This window comes from Orbicella faveolata, unplaced genomic scaffold (assembly GCF_042242905.1).
Source record: "Orbicella faveolata isolate gen_17 unplaced genomic scaffold, um_ofav_v1 contig_27, whole genome shotgun sequence".
NCBI lineage: Eukaryota > Metazoa > Cnidaria > Anthozoa > Scleractinia > Merulinidae > Orbicella > Orbicella faveolata.
This window is the reverse complement of record NW_028301555.1, coordinates 6,976,223-6,998,828: the sequence shown is the minus strand read 5'-3', so window position 1 is coordinate 6,998,828 and position 22,606 is coordinate 6,976,223. Positions and strand designations below refer to the sequence as shown.

At 40.1% G+C, this 22,606-nt stretch overlaps 1 protein-coding gene and 1 pseudogene across 5 annotated transcripts; one reads left to right on the top strand and one right to left on the bottom strand.

The window, feature by feature from the left end:
* Nucleotides 1-328: 328 nt before the first annotated feature.
* On the top strand, nt 329-2,506 carry LOC110049527 (cyclic GMP-AMP synthase-like receptor 3 pseudogene; annotated as a pseudogene). The gene is made up of 2 exons (XR_016209340.1): nt 329-559; nt 1,140-2,506. The product of XR_016209340.1 is annotated as a cyclic GMP-AMP synthase-like receptor 3 pseudogene (transcript).
* An 806-nt stretch (nt 2,507-3,312) lies between these two features.
* LOC110049523 (tetratricopeptide repeat protein 28-like) lies at nt 3,313-21,396 on the bottom strand. 4 transcript variants are annotated; one of them, XM_020755317.2, is made up of 8 exons: nt 20,664-21,396; nt 20,057-20,255; nt 16,225-16,386; nt 15,443-15,520; nt 14,315-14,382; nt 13,533-13,640; nt 9,594-11,741; nt 7,749-8,897 (listed from the first exon to the last, which is right to left on the bottom strand). In XM_020755317.2, exons 2-8 carry the CDS (start codon nt 20,148-20,150, stop codon nt 8,844-8,846), a joined length of 2,712 nt encoding a protein of 903 aa, XP_020610976.2. In that variant the 5' UTR covers nt 20,151-20,255; nt 20,664-21,396; the 3' UTR covers nt 7,749-8,843. The 4 variants fall into 4 exon arrangements, with proteins under 4 accessions (XP_020610977.1, XP_020610976.2, XP_089152777.1 ...); XM_089296651.1 differs by having other exon boundaries at nt 13,533-13,631; XM_020755318.2 differs by lacking the exons at nt 7,749-8,897; nt 9,594-11,741; nt 13,533-13,640; ... (2 more) ...; nt 16,225-16,386; nt 20,664-21,396 and adding exons at nt 3,313-6,331; nt 6,779-6,861 and having other exon boundaries at nt 20,057-20,250.
* Between the last annotated feature and the right edge of the window lie 1,210 nt (nt 21,397-22,606).

The following is a 22,606-nucleotide window of genomic DNA, read 5'->3' as shown; positions in this document are numbered from 1 at the left end:
AATATCAGTGAAGCTCGTTCATGCTTTTTTGTTCGCCATTTTGAATTGAGGTCACAGACACAAAGACGGTCTTCGTATACAGTCTATACACTGTCTTTATCTCAAATGTCCAATTTGCAAAACCTTTAATAAGGTATTTATAAAATGTTACTTTTATATATATGCGATTAGCATTCGAAGTTTGCACTGGGCAATAAGACAAGCAATTCATCTTACATGTAAATATTGTCTTAAACCAACTTGAGAGTAGAAGGCAAACCTTTTCGCGGTTAAGATCAAGAGAGCTTTCGACTTTCGGAGCTTTTGCTTACGAATTAAAAGCCAGTTATTCATATCGATATGCCGGTGTAGTTGTATTGTGTAAGCTTTCTGTTTTTCCGAGAAAACAACACGATGGGTCCGAGGATCATGACTGTGGTAACGTTTCCCGGAATTATATATTCAAGATTCCGAGAAAACCGGAAGTTCTCATGGGTGACTAATAGCTCATTGTGTTGGCCCTTCGGATTACAATACCGAGGTTTTGTCGTCGAATTCGAGCCTTTTAAACACTACAGAGGTAGGTTGTAAGTCTTCTAAATTACTCTATTTTTAAGATTCCATTTTACATTAAAAACTTCAGGGTTAAAGCAGGCTAAAGCAACGAGGACGGCGACGTAGAGGAGAGGACAACCTGGTTTATATGTTATCTACGAACCTCGTGGTAGATAAAGTGAATCGAACTGAACGCCGGACTCTGTAGGTTATCCCGTCAAGTTAGAGCTATTCCAAAACTGGATATGTTAAGTCAGTTAAGTTCGAAAAAGAAACTTAGATGACGTTGCCGTTCTCGTTCTCGAGACTACGCAGCATTTAGTAATTTCACGTTGTTGGCTGTTGTTGATTGTGAGAGAACAGCAAACATGCAAATGAGGAATCACGGTGTTTATATGCCGCTATAGCTATTCCTGTCGTTGTGGTGTGCTTAATTAAACTCCCTTTTCCCTCAGAATCTCTCAAAAACGTTAGTAAGTCAAAGTTATAGTTTAAAAGGCATCTAGAAGATCAAAATCTTGACAATATCGAAGGAAAGCTAAGGAACAAACAGCACATGAAGGGTTTTATCGGCATGATTTTAATTATGTTCTTTTATACATCAGATGACGTCACTGTGGAACTGGTTGGTAGCAGACTACACTTTAACGAAGAAACTTCGTAAATATTCCGTCAAGCACGTGAAGATTTCCAAAGCTGACATGAGTCGCACTAAAAAGCTGGTAGGAGATTACATTGAAGATGAGATCATGTGGTATTGTCGCCGAAATTCTACCCTCCCAATCCAGAATCTACAATATACTAGAAGCGTGTATGAGAAGCTGAAAACGGAAGCGGCCGAAGAAGTCGATGTCATGGTAGTGCTCAAGACCTATAAACCCTGGTTTTGGGGTGATCCTGAAGTGATAGTAGAAGAAACAGACATACCAGGCTATGTGCGACTCAAGACAACTATGGCTGACTCGAAACTTCGCAAGTACGTGAATTCGGAAGGGTATATCATTCCTGAGCGTCTACGAAATGGTTGGTTCTACAGTCTCGTTGATCAAGCAGTAAGAGATTTTAGAGGTAGATCGCCAGATTCTGACGTCAACTTGGTTTTGCGCTACCATGGGCCAGCTGTTCAGCTAGATATCTTCCAAAAAGGAACTGGCGAGATACTTCTCTCAGCTGATCTTGTGCCATGCTTAGAAAGTAATTCCGGTCATTACTTCGTTGCAAAACGTTATGCAGGGTCTGACCTCCTTTGGAGGCGGTCGTTTTCACGGGAGGAGAAATATCTGTTATGGGGTATGGATAGAGATGATCACGGCTGCAGACATGAGCTCCTCAGAATCGTGAAAACCATCGTGAAGAGGGAACGGACATCCCTTGGACGACTGCACTCATACCACTTGAAGACCGCCTTCATGCACTACATTAAAGAGAAGCCTAATAACTGGGCAGGCTGGAACTCGCTGGGGAAACACTTCGTTGGCTTTCTCGCTGAGCTTCAAGCTTCCCTGGAGAGAGGAAGCCTTCCGCACTACTGGCTACCAAAAGTGAATGTTCTATATGACATCCACCACGGAGTTGTCGAGCAAATGGCATATCGTTTGAAAAGGATCCTCAACAGTGAAGCAGTGAGAAATGATATTCTCGAGCTAGAAGAAAAGGGGAACCAGCAGCTTCAACGAGGAATTGCCGAAAGAGACCATAACCGTCCTGTCTGTTTAGTACCTTTGCACTGTTTGATTTGTGTGCTTTTTTGCTTGTTTGTTTGTTCGATGTTTTGCGAACTAACCAAGAGCAATTAGCACTAACATTTGTCACAAGAGTTGTATGAATCGTCCTGCCTGTATATACCGTTGTATACCGTTCTTGTTTCAGATAACATAACAGTGACCATAAATATCGATATGCACTTGCTTCTGCTAGAAATTTTCTACAATTCTATGTTTTAATGATAAATAAAGTTCAGAGGTCAAAAGAAGTGGGGAAATCCCCGATTGAACACGTCATCTTCCAGTTTCTAAATATTTGAATGACGCATGCCTCCATCTTTAATTACTTCAGGAAATAGCCCAAACAAAATACGTTCGCTGATTGGTTAAAAGTCATGTTTCCATTAAACAATCAGATTATGAGCGCGAGATTTCCATCGCGTGATAGCTGACGAGGGCGCAGCCCGAGTCAACTATCACGCATAGAAATCGAGAACGCATAATCTAATTGTTTTAGTATAAATCTACTAGTCGTTCAAAACTTTATCGCAATCCTCATCACAGACACTTTAAAAACGCCAAGAAGCGGCCGTCATTTTGCTAACGCTACTCACTATCTATGACCGAATAGACAGTGAATAGCGTAGCCAATCAGAGAACGGCAGTCGTGATAGAACGCTAGTAGATTTATACTGAAGCAGAATAGATAGTGAGTAGCGCAGCAGTGTGCCCTTGTTAAAGAAAATGACGGCCGCTTCTTGGCGTGTCTGTTAAGAGGATTTAGATATAGTTTTGAACGAGTAGTAGATTTATACTAGAACAATTAGATTACTCGCTCTCGATTTCTATGCGTGATAGTTGACTCGGGCTGCGCCCTCGTCAACTATCACGTGACAGAAATCGATAGCGAGTAATCTAATTGCATTGAAAAGCCTGTCGGCTCTTGTTACCAAATCATTTCTCGTTCTCCCAAAATTACACTCGTTTCTATAACTCGATAGAAACACGGTACATGTCTTCTTTTCTTAAATTCCATCGTTTCTTGAATATACAGAAAAACAGTAAGAAAGGACGAAGGGTTACAGAATTTTAATCCTCTACGCGTAAAGGCCTTATTCGTAACATAATACCTGTCAAGTTTTTCTTTAGATCACTCCCGATTTCTGAATTCCCAGGAGGGTGATGCGAAATTTGCTCCCACGGATAACCCAAGCGGGTTCACAGGCATTTTCATCTAGATCTGCCAAAAAGACTGATATCGTACAAAACACCTGTGTTATCATTATGTGCTGAGAGAACCGGATTTTAGAGGAATTACCTTGAGAAAAAGACTTTGTGGAGGATTATCTCTACCTTAATTTTACAACAACATAATTGGCCAAATTATATGATTTGTAAATTTCAAGTCCTCAAGTTCTACAAACGTCACACTTACACACACACTTTATTTCAAGTTCCAGTTAAGAAAATAAATATACAATTGTGGACTTATCCGTGGGTAGCATTCGGCTAATCTAGGCGGATCAGTTTCAGACTTCAGGTCCAATCTTCCAATATGACGCGGAAACCGATGACTCTGAACGTTAAGTGAAACCAGTGAAACACGTCAAGGAGTTTAAACGCTATCTTAAAGCATGATATAGGAACATGTTCCGCAAATGCGTAAATAACCTATTGTTATTAAGTTCCAATATAATGGGGAGTACCCCTGCCAAAACAACATTTCAAACCCTGAAAAGTTCGAAGGGGTAACTGAAAGTCGTTATCAACGGTTAAAAACTCAGACGTACCTACTTGGACTACACGTGACACTAAAAGTCGTTTTTACAAACGTACTTGGTATACAGCTTTCATTCCTGGTCTTCAAATTCCAATGTGACATCGTCGCCGATTAGTTGAAACGCAGCCCAGTGTTCGACGCCACAAAACTCCGTTGATTCTTTAAGATATTTCGTGGCCTGATTCAAAGCCACACTGGCCCTTTCTCCTGCCATCAGGTGTTCGTAGAAACTCTTCATGAACTTCAGAGTAGCCTCGTCGCTATTCTCCCATAATGACACCAAAACACAACGAGCACCTGCGGCCAGAAAGGCCCTCGCAATACCTACTGCACCCTCTAACTTTATCTTCCCTTGCGCGCTATGGCAGGAACTTAGTACAACTAGCCGTGCACGCAGCTGAATGGCTATCACATCGGCCATCGTCAGCAAATAGTCGTGCATCTCTGGTTCTTGGGATGGCCTTGAAGGGTTTGGGGTCAACAGAATTTCTCCGTTTTCATCGCTACCTTGTGCTGCAATGTGTACCAGTGTGACCGACGTAAGGCGCTTCAGCACTTCTTCCTTTGTTGCAGCCTTTCCAATGAGGGGTTTACTGTTAAGAATCTCTCCAATTGACTTGACTTCCTCTTCAGCCTTTGGAAGATACCAATTCCACGGCTCAGGGGTAACAATCTCCTCCAAACACGGATTGCCCACAAGTAAAACGCCTTTTTTACTGTGGTACTCTGCAGAATCTGCTATCAGTTTCAAACTGGTCAACGAAGGAACGACTCGGACTCTGAAAGATTCACAAAGGTACCTAGAACTGGGATCCATGAATGCAGCAAAAGGAGTTACACATAGTGGACCATCTGGAACGATGACTAACTCGTCTCCTTCAAGACCTTCAAGCAAGTCTGCAACTGGGCTTATCACGACCTCGTGCCAAATTCGTAATGCCTTCGACATCAACAGTGCCCTTTGATGTCTTGTATGTTCAGCTTCAGCAGAAGCAGCCGTCATTGAATTAATTTCGTCCTCAGTAAGAGGATAGGCAGCCTGTCTTAACGAAGAAAACGACAACACGACATCTTCTTCTAATTGCCTGCTACCGATTTCACCTTTTCTAAAATGAACCTCATTTCCTTTGAGAACCCAGATGTTAATTTCGTTTTTGTCGATTGCTAGAAAAAGGGTGGTCGATGAAAGATTCGACAAAATGTTGCCAACGATAGATTCCTGTCTGTCTAAAAAAGATCGATTTGTTTCAAATTCATGTTCTGAAGTACGATCCTCATCGCTGTTAATTGGCAGAAGAACGGAATCAGATGAAAGCTGCATGTCGGCAGCGACGTTATCCTCCGTGTCTGCGTCAGATTGGCCAGTTTCAGACTCATACTTTGACTTCATTAGATCTTTCAAAACTTGAGCACGTCCTTTCTCCGCAACAGCGAGAGCTTTTTGAATCTTGTTTTGTTTCAACAGAATTCTGCAGACAGCAATGATTACAAGTTTATACTCATTTTGAACGTTAATTTTGCATTCATCTTTCAGCTGACCTCGACTTCGTATGTCCTCAAAAATGTTCAAACTTGTCTGGAAACAATTCAAAGCTTCGTCTAAACTACCTTTAGATTCCAAGCTACAACCTAGCAGATAACTCGCATTTCCCTCTTCCGCGCTATCTTTCACTTCTTTGGCAATAATCAGATTCAATTCTTGGCACTTTATAGCCTTGTCGCTAAAACCCAGGTTTAAATAAAGATTGCCAAGGTTGCCATATGCAATTCCTTCACCAGCTTTGTCTCCAAGCTCCTTGGCAATACTTAGATCTCGGCTGTGGTGTGTAATGGCATCTTCAAATAGACCGTCATGAAAATAGCTATTACCAAGATTACGGCTCGCTTTTCCTATTTTGGTCTTGTCTCCTATTTCTTCAGCAACATCAAGTTCCCTTTTGTACCATTTAATGGCTGATTTAAAATCGCCCATGCTGTAACAAGCGTTGCCAAGATTTTCGCACACTCTGCCTTCCTCGTTCCTGTTTCCAGTTTCCAGGGTAATCTGGAGGTGTTGTTCATGATAGTATATTGCCTGTTCGAAATTCTCGAGACCATGATGGTCTTCGCCAAGCTTACCGCACGCACGTCCATGTCCAGCTCTGTCTCCTAATAAGACAGTATTAAGATACAGCTCGTGGTAATGTAATGCTTCTTTAAAATCTCCAAGATTGTAATAATCATCGCCAATGTTGCAATACATTTGTCCTTGGTTCGCCTTATTTCCCACCTTTTGGACACCATCAAGAATGGCGGGGTTATAGAAAGTCTCATTCTGTTAGATATGAAATCATCAGAAAGGACTGATAAGTCCTTAAAAAAGTCTTCTACCTATTTTGTAACAATAATTTCACTAGGACACGTACGTTCTGTGGTGACTTGCTTGACAATAGCCACAATCAGTGATCACGATCAAAACAGGTTAAATGTGTTGATTACAGCTATTTTACTTATTCCGAGAGATAATTCAGTTGTTTCACAGTAAGTTACTATAGACATTAATATTATTGTTACACTGAAATGAATGTATTGGAGATGATTTTTTTAATGTAAATAAATATGCTGATTAGTAGCTAGTCATCGTGTTCTGTTGCAATTCCGCATGATCTGATCGTTCCCCTGGACAATGTCTGTTCAGTAGCGTGGGTTATTTCACTGGGGCTCGTTGTCCAAGTGTTGAATGTATCAGATATCTACAAGTATTAAAATGAATAACTTTTACCTCTGTTCGGCCGGCAAAATCTTCCCGTCTAGTAGAGACTCCCCTAGTTGCTGACATTTAGATTGTGTTCCACTTTTGGTGATCTGAAAGAAAAGGTTATTGTCCGTGTTTGTCATTAAAAGTTTGATATAAATGCTAGTCACGATGTTTGGGTGGGTAAACAAAGTAACGACAGCACGCTATGTTTGTTCGCCTCAAATGATGACGGAAAACAGCTGCCTTACATTACCATAACGTTGCGAGAAAACTTTTGATCTGGAAGAACTCGAAAGAGCTTCACGCAGCTCCTGAGACCACAGTTATCACGAAGCATTGCCATTTTGTATGTAAGGGGGGAAAGCCATTGGTAGATTAAGAAGACGGGGTCTACTATGCCTAATACATCCAACCACAGAAGGTCCCACATTCTCACACACCAGCTTTTTAACAAGAGACGTTCAACCTTCACTCCCCGCACAGGTGGCAGCAGGGAATGACCCATGTTCAATTCGGCCTTTACACCCCGTTTTTGACCACATCTTGATCCACTACCCGGGGGGACTACTCTCGTAAATTTCAGATTGGTGTGTGCCGCGAAAGGTCTTGAACCCTGACCCTATTTAAGGATGAAGCAAACGTAAACTGATATAGTAATTAAGGCGTAAATCCGAAAAATGACACCCAATTCAAGGGAAAAACAAAAACTGAGAATGGTGTGAACGGGTCAACTCTATTTCGTTTCTGTGACATTGGAAGTTAAACATCAAGCATATAGTTTGTTTTTCGTTAAACTGGGCATTTACGCACTGGAATTTTAGCTGATATAATTTAGGTATCCTCTCTCAGTATCACGTAGGGAGCACAATGCCAACAAGGGCAAAGATGATACCCTATTTAAGGATCTGGAACCTCGAAAACCTTACGCTATCCCGCGGCTCATACCTATATAGCCCATATATGGGGTACGCCCCCGGATCCATCACTATAAAACTATGCATAACCATCATTTTATTTGTGCAATGTACATATGAGTAAGCAAGAGTTCTATTTCCTATGCCGTCTACGGATTTATTTGCGTGTTCAAATTACAGCACAGACTCGGATACAGAAGTTATGGTGATCGACACCTTACTTTACCGACTTAGCTTGAGTGTGTGTATACACATAGAAACAAGAACAGCACCAGACAAACAACAACAACACCAACAACGTTATTTGTACTCAAAATTAAAGAAATTAAAAGAAATTAAACGAACAAAAATTAAAATTAAATAAACATGCAAACGAACCAACTTACAAGCAAATAGTCATATTGTGCTCTTCAGGTTTTAAAGACCCAGTAGTGACCATAATGCTTTTCGCGCGTCGGTTATTGTTTGGGTAGACATCATAGCGATGTTTCTTTTGTTTTCCAATGTTCACAGCGCGCAAAGCATCCTAGGCCGGCCAAAACTAGGTCTTTAAGAATGAAAACCAGAAAAAATTGAGGCTGTTTAATCTCGCAACATACTTCTGTTTATTTACCCTGATACAGTTTTACATAATTTATGTTTTTTTTTTAGAATTCCTTTTGAGACAACTAAGAATTTTGCTTGTATGTGCTCCATTATTTCTCGCAGTTTATGGCTACCGTGTTGGTACTATAAAATTCAGTTGCCTAAACTGAATCGAAGTGCTAAAATAGCACAATATACAACCATATTAATTACAACAGTAAACACTCTGATTGATTGATTAATCGATCGATCGACTGATTGATTGATTGGTTAACTGATTGATTGATTCCATATTTCATGAGGCAGTATATATTGTCTATTTTCTTAGTGCATGAAGTTTTGTAAGTCAGTAATTAGAATTTTATCTGGGTGACTTAACCTTTTCTTAAGGTTACTTAGCATTAAATGTAAAGTCGACCATTACTACCTTAACTACGCCAACCGTTTTAGCTAAGTTGGATCCTGCAGGATGAAAAAAAAAAAAAAAAAAAAAAATATGACGCGCCACTGTTTTTTTCCCAGTGGAATTAATTACCTATGAGTAGAGAGTACAAAAGAAGTGATTAAAATTATCGGAGCTTTTTAAAAGTTCATTTTGTAATGCACTGTGACGCATCTGGAACGTCTTCTTCCACTTCTGCCGCCTGAAAGAAAATGGGTAAAAAGATGAAAATAATTTTCATAAGCCACACGATATGGGCCAATAAGCCACGAGAGGCCATCGTGTTCATACTGCGTAGGATTTATTAGATGGGATATTCTTTTTCCAAAACACAAATAATGTAGTAATTATAAGGAAAAGTAGTTATGAAATGAGTACTTTTTGTAGATATGCAAGTGATTATCAGTTATGTGCGCAACAAAGACAGTTGCGAAAGAAAATCAGGCCTGAACGGGATTCGAACCCATGAGCTCTGCGATACCGGTGCAGTGCTCTAACAACTGAACTACCAAGCCAACTGGGAGCTGATCACTTTGTGAGTTCGTAATATACCCGTAGATGGTGAGGATGAAAGTCATATATTTGAACTTCGGGAGTAAGACATTACGACATGACGGATCATCGCAGTTACGTAGGAAACGCAGAAGGCTTAAAACTTTAGGCAGCCTTCCGCAGTTCAAATACATGATGTTTCATGTACAAACTTGCATATCTTCACCATCCAACAAAGAATTTAAAAAGGGAACAACTAGGTATTTATTTCATGGGACAGATGTAGCCGTGTTTATGATTGTGCGGATAATAAATAGGTATAGGACTGAGCTAATCTGATTCGAGAATTTTGTTGTAGATCCTACGCATAATAAATACCGCACTAAAGGAGTTTTAATCCACTTACAATGTCGCGTTCGTGAGGAAATTTCATTGTGACGTCATCACCAATAAGTAGAAACGGAGCCCAGTTATGGATTTTGTTGACTGACTTGTCCGACTCTTTCATATATTTCATGGCCTTGTTTAAAGCTTCACTGGAACCTCTTCCTTGTACCAGGTGTTGATAGAAACTGTTCATAAACCTCATTGTGGCCTCATCTTCAATCACCCACAGTGAAACTAGAACAGAACGAGCACCTGCAGCTAGAAAAGCCCGTGCGATGCCGACAACACCTTCAGACGAGATCTTTCCTCTCCCACTATGACAACAACTTAGCACAACGAGCTTTGCTCGAACTTTAACATTTAACACGTCAGCCATCTTCAGTATGCAGTCTTTCTCCTCTAACGTCTGAGGGTTACGCCTTGAACTCGGAGCCAAAGTTATTCCACTCCCTTCATGACTACCGTGGGCTGCTATGTGTACTAAAGCAACCGCGTTCAACTGCTCGAGCACTTTTTCTTTTGTAGCTTCTTTTCCAATTAGTGGTTTAACATTCATTAATCGCCCGATCATTTCTGTTTCTTGTCTAGCACATGGAAGCCGCGAAAGATATTGCCATTCTCCACGGTACTTAAACCTAGGAATCTCTGGATCTCCCACGACAAGTGCACCACTTTCGCTGTGATAACCCTGGGGAGAATCTGCAATCACTTTAAGAGTTGTTAAGGAAGGAACGATTCGAATTCTAAAAGAATCACATAGGTCTTTTCCAACAAGATCTATCGATGCTGCGAAAGGGACCAGGCACAAAGGACCCTCCGGAACTATGACCAACTCGTCACCTTGAAGGTAGTCAGATATCGGACCAAACACAAAGTCGAACAAAAGTCTTAATAAGGTCGAGGGACCTAGTTCTTCTTTTTCCTCGTCGTCTGAATCCTCGACAAGACGTGACACCTCACACGATCTAGTTGAGCCTATCAGGCCATTCATCACGCTCCAAAACGACATAAGATCATCAGCACCTTCCATTGATCTACTCTTAAATTGTAAACCTTTACCTGGTTGAAGCAGCCAAATGTTGATTTTATTGTTGTCGAGTCCTAAAAAAATTGTATTTGAAGAGATGTATTTCATTATAGCAGACATGGCTTCTTCCTGTTCAGATGATGGAATTTGGGCCGAGTTTGCTCCGTAATGCGAGCTCAAAAAATCCAACAGAGCTTGTGCACGCCCTTTCTCTGCTGCGAAAAGAGCTTCTAAAGTCATGTTCAGGTTTAAATAAATTCTGCATAAAGCAGTGTAGACACATTGGTATACATCAAACAAATTAATCTTCCACTCATCTTTGAAGCTGTTAGTTTGATAACGTGGAAGATCAGTTCTTATTTCCTCAAAAAGTCTTGCACTTGACTTATAATATTCCAAAGCTACCATTTCCGACCCTTGAGATTCTGAAGAGCAACCTAGCTCATAATTGGCACAGGCTTCATCAGCCTTCATGCCCTCTTCTTTAGCAATACTTAGTTGCAAATTGTGATATTCTGTGGCTTGTTTGAAATCACCGAGACTTCGAAAGACACGCCCTAAATTCCCATAAGCCTTTTCCTCTCCAACCCTATCACCAAGTTCCTTAACGATCTTTAAACTTCGTTCGTGGTACTCCATGGCCTCTTTGAAAGAACCAAGCCTGTGAAACGCACTGCCAAGATAGGTTAAGGCATATCCTTCTCCAGACCTATCCCCCAATTCTATGGCAATATACCGATGTTTTTGATGGCATTCTGAGGCTTTTTCAAAATCACCACGACAATAAAATAGAGTGCCAAGGTTGCTCAGAGCCTTTCCTTCCTCGACTTTATCGCCAATTTCTTCGGCAGTGCTTAGCTGCCGTTCATAGTATTCTTTAGCTTCATTATTTCTACCGACACTGTTGTAAGCATTGCCTAATTTGCCATATGCCTGTCCCTCGCCGGCCTTATCCCCTTGTTCTTTGGAGATACCAAGGTACTTTTGATAACTGTCGATTGCGTCTTGAAATTGGCTGAGTTCCGTAAACGAATCACCAAGATTGAGATACAGAACTCCTTCTCTCTTTCTGTTTGCTACTTTTTTGGTAATATCAAGGTTTAATGGAGGGAATGCCATTGGACTTTGATAATTGTGAACCTATTTAGAAAACAGAACAGAATATTAGGAGTTCCCAGCTATGAAACCACTTTGACTCATGCTAGACTATTGTTTGATTCTCCACAAACTCTTACGGGCTCTCGCTTACAATATTAAACCCACCGTCGTAAGTTCTAAATAGATTAACAAGGTCCTCGGCAATCTTCAAAAGAAAACCTCATGAGATGTATGGGATAGGATCGTCTTTCCAGTGGGATATAGAACGCTTAAGAAGAGTCCTTGGCCGTAGAGTTCAGCTGGCTGGTAAAGTCAAACTTGTATTAGGCGGACACCCTCGGGACCAGCGCTAGTGTCCGCTTAATACAGGGTGTCCGTTGAAAACAGGTTCCCCCAGAATTCGTCTTAACAGGGACATATTAATATTCGTTAGTATTAAAAGACCTTGAAAGGGTCAAATAGCACTCTCATGAACGGTCCAGAACTCTGAAATACCGTATTTCCATAAACAATGACAAGTATATGAGGTAAAGCGATTTAAGTATACAGTAATAGTATCTATATTGACCGAATCATGTGAAGGTTTACAAAATCAAACGAGAACAAAATTTCTGTAAAAACAAAACCGAATAACAAAATATTGCATTTCTGTGACAGCTCGGTTTGTTGGCAAACTTAAATGACCGATCTACTAGAATGTGGACAAAAATATCATGCATTTGATACAAGTTTTTAACGATAGAAATGATCATAAAAGTCAAGTTTAAGGTGTCCGCGTCCGCTTAATAGAGATGTCCGTTGAATACAGGTGTTTTTTACAGTCAATGTGGAAAAAGAAAAATGGGACTTGCACTGCTGTCCGCTTAATAGAGGGTGTCCGCTTAATATGGGGTCCGCTTAATACAGGTTTTACTGTATAATGTGATTCGATAAGAGGAACATTCAGCAATAACTATCGAAACTCACGTTCCTCCCCGTAAAGTGTTTTCGTAACCACGACAGTAGAGGCTGTCGAAACATGTCTTCCTCGAAAGGTAGTTGCATTTTTTTTCTATAAAAATCTCTTCCCTCCTTCTATCAAAATCGTCTAGCCAATAAGTGATTGATGGACACCAAAATCTGAGGTGCTCTCGAGCAGGGTGTAGTCTATTTGCCTTTGTTTTCTCCCTTTTTTCGCCTTCTTATTCTTTTAATTTGATTCTTTTAATTAAAGTTTTTAGTTTAATCCAGTTTTAGAAAAGGTCGACCATATTACCCCTATAAGGGCATCCATTTAATAGAATTATCTGGAACTCCAAAGTTATTATCTACCAATCAAAATAAGCCGTGAAAATACGTTCCTCCACCTTTCATTAAACACTCTAAAACGAGTCCTTCAATCCTTGTTCCCTCTAAAGCCTCTCGGGAGCAGCCGCCCAAACGTAAAATTCGTAAAATTTCTCATATGCATTTATGTATCACAGAGCCTCTCTGGCTTCAACGGATAAGGCCTAGCGTGCTTTACGATACAAAGTAAAGTTTTGTTGCGTACAGTAGCCTCGTTTGGTGTGACTCCCTTTTCGAGTTACCTTGTGCAGTTGTGCCTCTGCTTCAAAACGAGTCCTTGAGCAATACCTTTCATATGAAAGTAAATTTGATTTGCATGAAAATGAACCTGTAGGCGGAACACACTTTCATATGAATGGTTTCACAGAGGCAAAAGCCAACTCGAAAATGACCTATTGATTTTATACAGGATTTCCCCCTCCCCGTTAAGTTCTGATGCTTTGCATTGTCCGACAACTAAAACTCTTTTAGCTTTGGGCCATGCGATCATTTCACTTCCTTGTTTACCTTGGTTTGAATTTCCTTCATTTCCTCTCTGTTTGGTTCCAAACGTTCGCTTTGTCTTGCGAGAGACTCCTCCTTTATACCTAACAACGTCTGATTGTCCTGGTCAATCTTTTTAAAGTCAAGGTATTGTTACATGCTACTGTATCAACGGCGCTATTTCATCACTTCTTAACCGGCTATACGAGAAAGTTCTCTTAAGTCTGGTTCATACTAGCGACATAACGACAATGCAAACCAAAACCAGTCGTAACTCACTTGTACACGTCTTTCCGCGCTTCGCTTATATTTGTTTGGAGTTATGATTGTTTTTTTTTGAAGTCTTATTGACCAGAGTAATATTTGTTTGGTTTTGGTTTGACGATACTCAAAGTAGCCTGAAATGTCAGCACGTCCGTCATCTTTCGCCCTCAGCCAGGAGAGGACTCTGGGAACGGGGTTGTCTCAGTCTAGTTTACAGGGATTAGGCTGAGGGCGGGAGATGACTGGCATTTCAGGCTATAGTCAATTAAAAACCGCTCTAAGGCGTGAACACTAAGATCAAACTTGACCGGATATCAGCGAGGTTTACTTACAATTCTTTGAACGAAATCAAATAGTGCGCAATATCTCAACTTTTTGCATAACGGGTCTAAAAGAAAAGAATCGGCGTCAATTTCTACCCCTTGGCTTAACTTTTTGTCTAGAATCATCAGCTAAGACTGTTTAAATTTGTTTTCCCTTCGATTGTTGCTATCACATTGAGTACATTACATCGCTAATTTAAACAGGTCATCGAAGGATACTGCAAGTCCGCCATTGCACCATGTAATGGCTTCTTCAAACAGATTCAACTCCACACAGGCTTGTGCTCCTGAGGAAAGGAAAGCCGTACAGTCTCAAGTTGCAATAATTTAAGAATTCATGAATGTGTGAATTACAGTCGAACCTCCACTAACGGCCAACCTCCCTACAACGGCCACCCCTCTCAGCACAACGGCCACTTTTTTTTGTTCCGGCGGACGGCCCATACATTCACTCTTATTTTTATCTCTCTAACACGGCCACCTCTCTACAACGCCAATGGCCCCTAAAGTGCGTCCCCACTACCAAACAAAAATATGCACAACGGCCAGTTAATCAACGACTGACTAAAGGTGTGTACAAAACCCCGTGTTATATTGTAAAAGGTCACGAAACTTGATCCCAACCGCGCGTCGTTGGTCTCTGTTTCTGTTTGGTTTCTTTTTTACTGCTCTATTTTGATTACGTTAGGTATTTCTTTGCTACAGTCAGCATTTTTGAAATATAAAAATGTTGTACCCTCCGAAAAAAACAGGTGTCATATTACACCCCTATACCTCCCCATAACAGCTTCCTCTCTATAACGGCCACTGCAGTAAACTTTGCACTCGCTAACGACTCCAGGTGTGTACTAATGCTTAGTATGGTTTCGTGTTTATTAAGTTTTTTCCAACCAATCAAAATCAATGAACGGCAAAACCACTATAGTGACTTCACAGCGGTCAAACTCAAAAATTGACGAGTTCAACCAGTTCAACTATTGCTACACAGCCAAGCACACGACATACATGCAAGAAACATCGTCTGAACAATTTATGAATAGCAAATATATCAGGCCAAGGACTGCATTCACCAAATTTGAGGGATGCAACTGTACTAAAAAGCGTCCAATCGCATTGTTAATTCTCCATACATTTGTCGATAATTGTTTCCTCGAACTTTTATTCATAAATTGTTCAGAATTCAATTTTTTAGCAAATGATTTTCCACAGGATTCTAACAGAAAAAACTGTCAGTAATTTCTGATGCTTGTCGCCAACCCATCAAGATGGCTTCCAAAACCGTGATAAGGTCCGTTCGATTTGCACTACACTACACTACACTTTCATTGACTAATAGTATAACGTCACCTGCGGTATAGGCCCTTGTGCACGATGGATTAAGTTTTTTTGAAGCTTTTGCGTCGCTCAGTGCCTCATTGAAATTTCCTGTCGAAGGTAAAACAAAGGTAGAAAAACTGAATAGCTATAAACAGAGTAAAACTAAAGTTAAGTAGACTTCTGCAAATTTCTGGTAAATAGACAGACAAATAAGAATAAACAAGGAAATAGAGAGCGTTTTAAACCAAAACCAAAGTAATCACCCTTAGCCAATCATAAAGAACAAAAAACAATCCAGTGAGCCAATCAAAACTTGAAGCAATTCAAATACATGTAGCCGACGCAAAACGCGCGAAAACCTGTGCGTGCGAGTCACAATTGCTGTTGGTTTCTGATTAGATGAAAAAGTGGTGCGAGTTTTTTAAGCCAATCATATAGCGTAATAATGAAACAATCACTTTTCGACACTCGTCTGAGTGTAAAACAACAAAAAATATAGAATAAATAGTAAAGCACTCTGCCTAGGACGACTCTTGTTTGAGGCTATCACCAAATGCTTGTTACCCTTCAAAGACTATACCAAATGGCCGGCTTTTTAATATAGAGCGTTCTCACTCACGTGGGAATTAAGCAGCCATGCAAACTTATTGGAACAAAAGAAATTTTTTACATAAGAAAATAGTTCAACTCCCACAAGATTGGTTCGAGACAACAAGCGTTTAATTATCTTCCGACGCCAATATGGCTGCCGTGACGTCACGCGAAAACACTCTATATGCTTCATATAGTCTATCACTACGTTATATACTCACCCAAAAAGTAATGTGTTGTTGCCCGGTTGCTGTACAGTTTAGCGTTCAGCTCTTTATCTTCGCATTTTACTTCAATTCCTTCCGTATAGGAGTGTATAGCATTCTTGTATTCATTTTTACGAAATTCTTCGTCGCCTTCATTGTTACAGACCTCTGCTATTCCTGAAAAAGGAACAGGTTTTCAAGGGGTTGAATATTGAAACATGTCAGTCCCACAATTGTCGCCAAGTGTCCACGAAGTGTCAGGAAACAAGGATAAAACCTACCGATCTTGTTTGTCTGAGGCAATTAACTGCAGGCAACATTGAAGTTTTATTCTTCTCTCTTCTTTTTTGACTCTTCTCACGAGCCCTATTGCTAGTAACTGAACAACTCGCGAACTTCTCTTTCACGCTAAACTGTTTGCCGAACGAAGAACAACAAACCAAAGATCGCATGTCAGTTTCGGCATGCCAAAATTAATCGGCAGTCCCAAACACCACCTTTATGAAACCAAGAAATTTCAAACTATTGAAAGATCTCGACCGTTAAAAACAGAAAATGCTAAGCCTATGTTTAGACGCAAAAAAGTAGATCGAAGCAACCAAGTTTGAAAAGGGCCGCGTATTCGCGGGCGTTTGACGAATCACAGCACGCCTAATGATACTGTTTTTTCTATGGCATAATAATATGAATAGCACGACAGAAAAAAATTTCTTGATCATAATAATAATAAGCTGAAAGACTAACAGATTTATACTAAAAAAAAAAAATGGAATAAATTCGCCCTCGATTGTATGCGTGATATATACATGTCGAGCTCGTACTCTAATGTTATAAAAATGTAATTTATCTTTACCTCTTTTTTCCCTTAGCGTGAATTGCAAACTGAATTAATGTAATCGTAAGTGACAAAGTGCTATATTGTAATTATCTTTGTTTTTTTTTCTTAAAAAAAAGTGTGTTTTGATAATAAAAAAAATACCGTGCGGTTTTTCTACAGACCTCCACGAGGCAAAGACCTACCCTTAAATGAAAATTACTACTTAAGTCTGGAGTACAGACCATAGCGCTATCCTGGCTTACTAATTAGGCAGAAGTTCAGTCCTCGGTTAGCTTGACTAGTCATCCGGTTGGCCTGTTTACGGCTAGTTGTCAATGATAATAATGACGACACGATATATATGCTTAAAAAAAATCCGCACTTGCGTAACATTTTTCATTTTGTTGTGATCTATGGCCTGGTTAAGCACAAGAAAAAAACAAACATTTTCCTTTTTCTTGTGCTTGCGCTTCTGCTTATTTTACTGGTGTTATGTTTATTTCACAAGCGGGGAACTGGCGTGAAATAACAGTTGCGGATCTAGGGGAGGGGCCCAGAGGGCCTAGGGCCCCCCTTATTTTGGGCCAAAAAAAAAAAAAAGAAAAAATTACAGAAGGAAGAAAAGCCGGTAGGGCAAGCAAAACAAAAACGGCCTCCCTACCGCCTCCCCCCCTCCCCAGCCCCCCTCCCCCACTTAGTTCAAGGTCTGGATCCACCACTGAATAAGTACAAGCACAAGCATGAGTTCGCAAGAATTCAACCAGGTGCCATTTTGTTTCTCCACCGAGGTTACTCGCACCGCGCATGCATATTTTGCTGGTGTGAACCTCCTTGTGCTCATGTTTGTGCTTATCTCAAAAGTTTGAATCAGGCTATTAATGGGGTAGTCCATGGAATGGTTGGGTCGCTATCTTTTCCACATCCCTCTCACCCTGGCCCTACGTTACTTCCATCCCCTGAAACTGTGCATAAGCCAGCGTGTTTTGTTCGTAGGATTACTGAATTAAGGGCCCATTAACCGATCTTTTCGAGCTGCTGCTAAGGAAAATTTATTCTCATATAACCGCATCATTTTTAGTTAGTTCAGAGTTATTTCATGTGTTTTATATTTTTCATGATTAGCAACACTAGTGATTAGCAGGCCACGCCCATGGTCATGTGACTAATACTGAAAAAACGCAAAGGCTCCCAGGTAAACTACTTTATCGGGATCTTTTTCATTGATTTAATATTTTAATTTAAATCCTCATTACGCTCTGCATAGATTTTGGTTCATTTCTAAAGGGTCAGATTTTAAGAGAATTTCAAAATAGCAAAAAATTCGTAATTTTCTGAAAAAAGCATGATTTCGAAAAAGGAGTGCATAGCTATGTTTCCAATGTTGGCTTTAATTGAAATCCGTCAAAAAAGGCTGGATTTAATGAAAAAACCGCATTTCCTTTAGCATTTAAAGAAACCAGAAGTGCCCCCAATGTATATTGAAAGTTACCCTATCAGCGCCTGCGCAATTTACACTACCAGCGCTCTTCGGTACTGGTCAAACAAAGCTACACGGAGTTAGTTTTCCTCTTTCCATTACTCTTGTTTTTCTGTCTTTCTCTTATTTTGTCCTTGGTTGTACTTTTTTTACTTTGCATTTTGTGAAACACAAAGAAAAACATATAAAATGTAAGCGAATTCGGAAGTTACTGAGTTGTTTTTATTTTTCGCGCTCAGGCTGACTTAAGTAAGAGGAAGTGAAATTTCACCTCCTTAGCAACATGCGCGAGTGCGCGCATAACTCGGTTAAGGTGGTATGGTACCCTCAATATGGACCAAAAAGTTTGTTTAAATATGGTGAAGAAAGATCAATTGTGTGCTATTGCACTCAAGAAGAGAAATTAAATTTCTAGAGTTTTACTCAAAATGGTTGCTATGGAAACCAGCCACAGCCTTTTGAATTAGTGTTTTATAGTATTGACGCCAACACTTTCTGCTCTTTTACAAAACAAGAATTGACTGTCAAATAAGCATATCATGTAAGTTTCTGTTTTGTTCTGTGATATGAACCTAAGTTTTGACAGTTAACTCTTATTTTCAGTGCTTTTTACAGCTTTATTTGGAAATAACCTTATTTTTTACCACACCCAGTGGACAAATCATCTCATGTCACGTGACAGACCTTAAAATGTTACGATTTTTTTGGTTTATATCATCACGACACTATTGGTCTTTGATGAGCCCAAGTTTCAGAAATTCTACTTTAAAACCTTGCAAAGTAGAAATGTTGGCGTGAAGTCAGTCGGTACAAAAGTAAACTTTTGAGAAAAATGCACTTTAAGTTTTTTACACGAAGTATTAAGCATTTAACGAGCCACAAATAGTGGGGGGGGGGTGCAGATTGGATCTCGGGGGAGGGGGTGCAATGGTTGTTCTATTTTGTAAAAAGTTACCGCAGTTGTGGGAAATATTCCTTGTCATAAGGGGAATGAATGAGCCTGTGATGGCATATTTGAGGCAAAGCTTTTCACAAATAATTATACCAATCGAGTTGTGCATGTCTTAAAAGTTTTTTCTAAATAGTTTCGTTCATATAAGTTAAAAGTAATCTATATTTTTGGTCACGTTCTTATAGTAAACAGTCGTTGCTATGGCCGTTGCCACGTGAAAAAACTTATACCGCTGTGTACTTTCCTTAAATTTCACACTCATCTGGGAGGAAATTCGGCAAGATCGTTTCAAAATGTTTTTGACCAGTCCTCAAGGATCTTAAGTCTTGTATTTCCAAGAAATTGAATTTTTCATGAACATCGCCATATTTTAGGGTACCATACCACCTTAATAGGCCCTTAGCCTGCTTTGGTGCCGGGTTATTACGGTCAGTTTGAGTTTAACCAGAACCCGGGAAAATTCCCTATTTGTGAAATCTTATATAAAGGGCCAGTTTAAACAGGCAATATTTGGTGCAAATTTTGACGCGATTTGGTTTTATTTTGTAGCACAGATGGATCGAATGTACTCTTGTGTTATTTACGATCAAATTAATTTCACCTCTCAAATTGGCATCTTCAAACTCCAGAGCTTCCGCAGCACAAGACAAGGAAACTTCGTCGTTTACAGCGGGGACAGAACCTTTTGGTGCCATGAACGTCACAGGAACAACAGCTCTCCTGTTATCAATTACTGCGCTGTTTGAATGGATTCCTTGTGACTTCAGTGTTAGTGATCACACGACTCCCGTTGCAGTATTCTATTTACAGGGCAACAAAACAACGACTTTAAGCAATTGATCGCAAAGTTTGTTTACAATCAGAATCTGCAAACTCGATTCGAAACCAAACGTCAAGAAAGAGCAATCTTTTCAGCCTTGACAGCCGGCAGCTCAAACTATTAATCGAAATGTAACCTTGCTAATGCCGTTTCGTTCCGTTGTTGTCGGCAGTTTCAATCAGAATTCAATTCTTTATTTGCACTATAAAGGGTATTATATACATTTTAAAAGAAGAAATATTAAGAAACATTAAGCCGTAAAGAAACGATCGTTTCGTTTTGTTGTTGAGGGCATTCAGTCAGGTTTTAGTACGTACCGCATTCAATACAGAAGAATCTTAGTATCAAATTTGAGATCAACTTTTCAAAACAAACTCTCAAAACTTACCCAATGTGCGTTGAAAACGACGAAAACCTTTTTACGTTTGTTTCTTTGTGTTAATGCGTGTTGTACTCATTCACGACAGCTCGTACGGGTGGTGTATTCGTTAAAAATGCACATTATGACCGAACTATTCGAGCCTATTGCAAACGCAGACGTTTCACGCCGGGAAATTCCCTTGCTAATGACGTAATGGTTTTTTTTGATAGTCTTTATAGTATGATTCAAAAACGTCGCAATAATATGCTACTGTGAAAGAGAAAAGTTGTCTATGCCTTCTAAAATTGTTATGAAGGCAGTAAATATGGTCTCTTACAACAAAACCCGGCTGACAAAGATAGCATATGTCTACTTCGTGAAGCGTGACGCGTGACTTTTCTTTATCCTTCTCAGAACGCTTGGTGACGGAAGGGACAAATCCCTAATTTGGGACATTTCCCCTTTCGATTTCTGCAACAAGTAGCTATAGCTTTGTATTTGATCAGAATACTGATCTTACGAAGAAGGGCGGTCGACAAGGTCGTCGATTTTTGTTTTTGTGTCAATAAAAATTTGCATCCAGTATAAATTTTCTATGACTTTTCTTCCTTATCTATTAATTTCCATAAAAAGTAGAAGGTTCAGAGCTCGGGAAAAACCCCGCTGAGACTCGTCATCTTTCAGTTTCTAAATGTTGTTGTGTTTCATCCAGTAAAAGAAGTTTTATGCGAATCACAAACGTTCAAGAAGAATGAACAAGGACTATAAACTTTTAACATGACCTAACGCTGAAAAGGAACGTGACACATCTGAATATAACTGAAATTCATATTTCAGCAACTCATTTAATATTAATATGCTCTCGAAGTCCAGGACGCGTACACATTAAAATGTTGAACAAAGCAACTCTCAGTCTTTCATTTACTATAGAGTAAGGAATAATTTTAACGCAACAGTGTTCTGAATTGTAAATGAGAACAAGCTGCTTGCAATGGTTTCTTTGACAGAGTATTCCCCCCCCCCTGCTCCACCCGCCAACGCCACCAGGCACCGTCTAGTCCGTATTATTAGCGAGTATTAGCGAGTATTAGAGCTTTAGTTTTGTATTGTAGCAAGTTGTGCCGGGGGGGGGAGGGGGAGGGGGCAAGTGAGAAGGTCGGGGATGCTCGTTATCTCGCTAAAGCTAAGGGGTGTAAATCAAGGATTTCGGTGTCACTTAAGGTGTTCGGCCCGGAATGCCACTCTTCTTCGACCTCAGGGTATCTTTTAGGGTTGCTCTCGAGGAAAGAATAACAAAAAGAAACCCTGACACATTATCCGCTTTTTTAAAGCTCGAACCACGTCAATAGTGGCCTCCTTAGCTTTAGGGGTTTTACAGGGGTAATTCAAATTTTCCGACGAGCACCCCCGACCGACCCCCGACTTTAGCTCTGGCGTCAGAGTGGCAGATATACCATCTATAAATCAGTCTGGTACTCACTCAGCAAAAAAACGCCTATATATACCACAAGCTAGTTGTGCCTGTTTTGCAATCAGAACACATTTATGTTAAGGCTGCCTGTCGACTAGCTAGCCAAGCAGTGTGTGTGTGTGTGTGTGTGTGTGTGTGTGTGTGTGTGTGTGTGACCGATCCGAACTTGATTTCATCGGCTGTAAAGGAGAAGTGCTGAAAATCAAACCAAGTATTTCGTTCTGAACGTTAGTCCTAGAAACCGTCATGAGCTACCCAATGCAGACGTTGTAAGACCTTGTAAATAGATAGTTGCACCCACTGTAGACAGTGTACAAAGTTGTACCTATGATAGACTGTTTAAATGGAGTGACGATCAACCACTGTAGAGTGTAGATCAGTATAGATAATTATACCAGTACATGTACGTACTGTAGACAGTGTAGACATTATAGACATTTGTAACGTGTAGATAGGTGAACTCAGTGCATTCTCGAAGATCAAGACATAGGGGGAATAA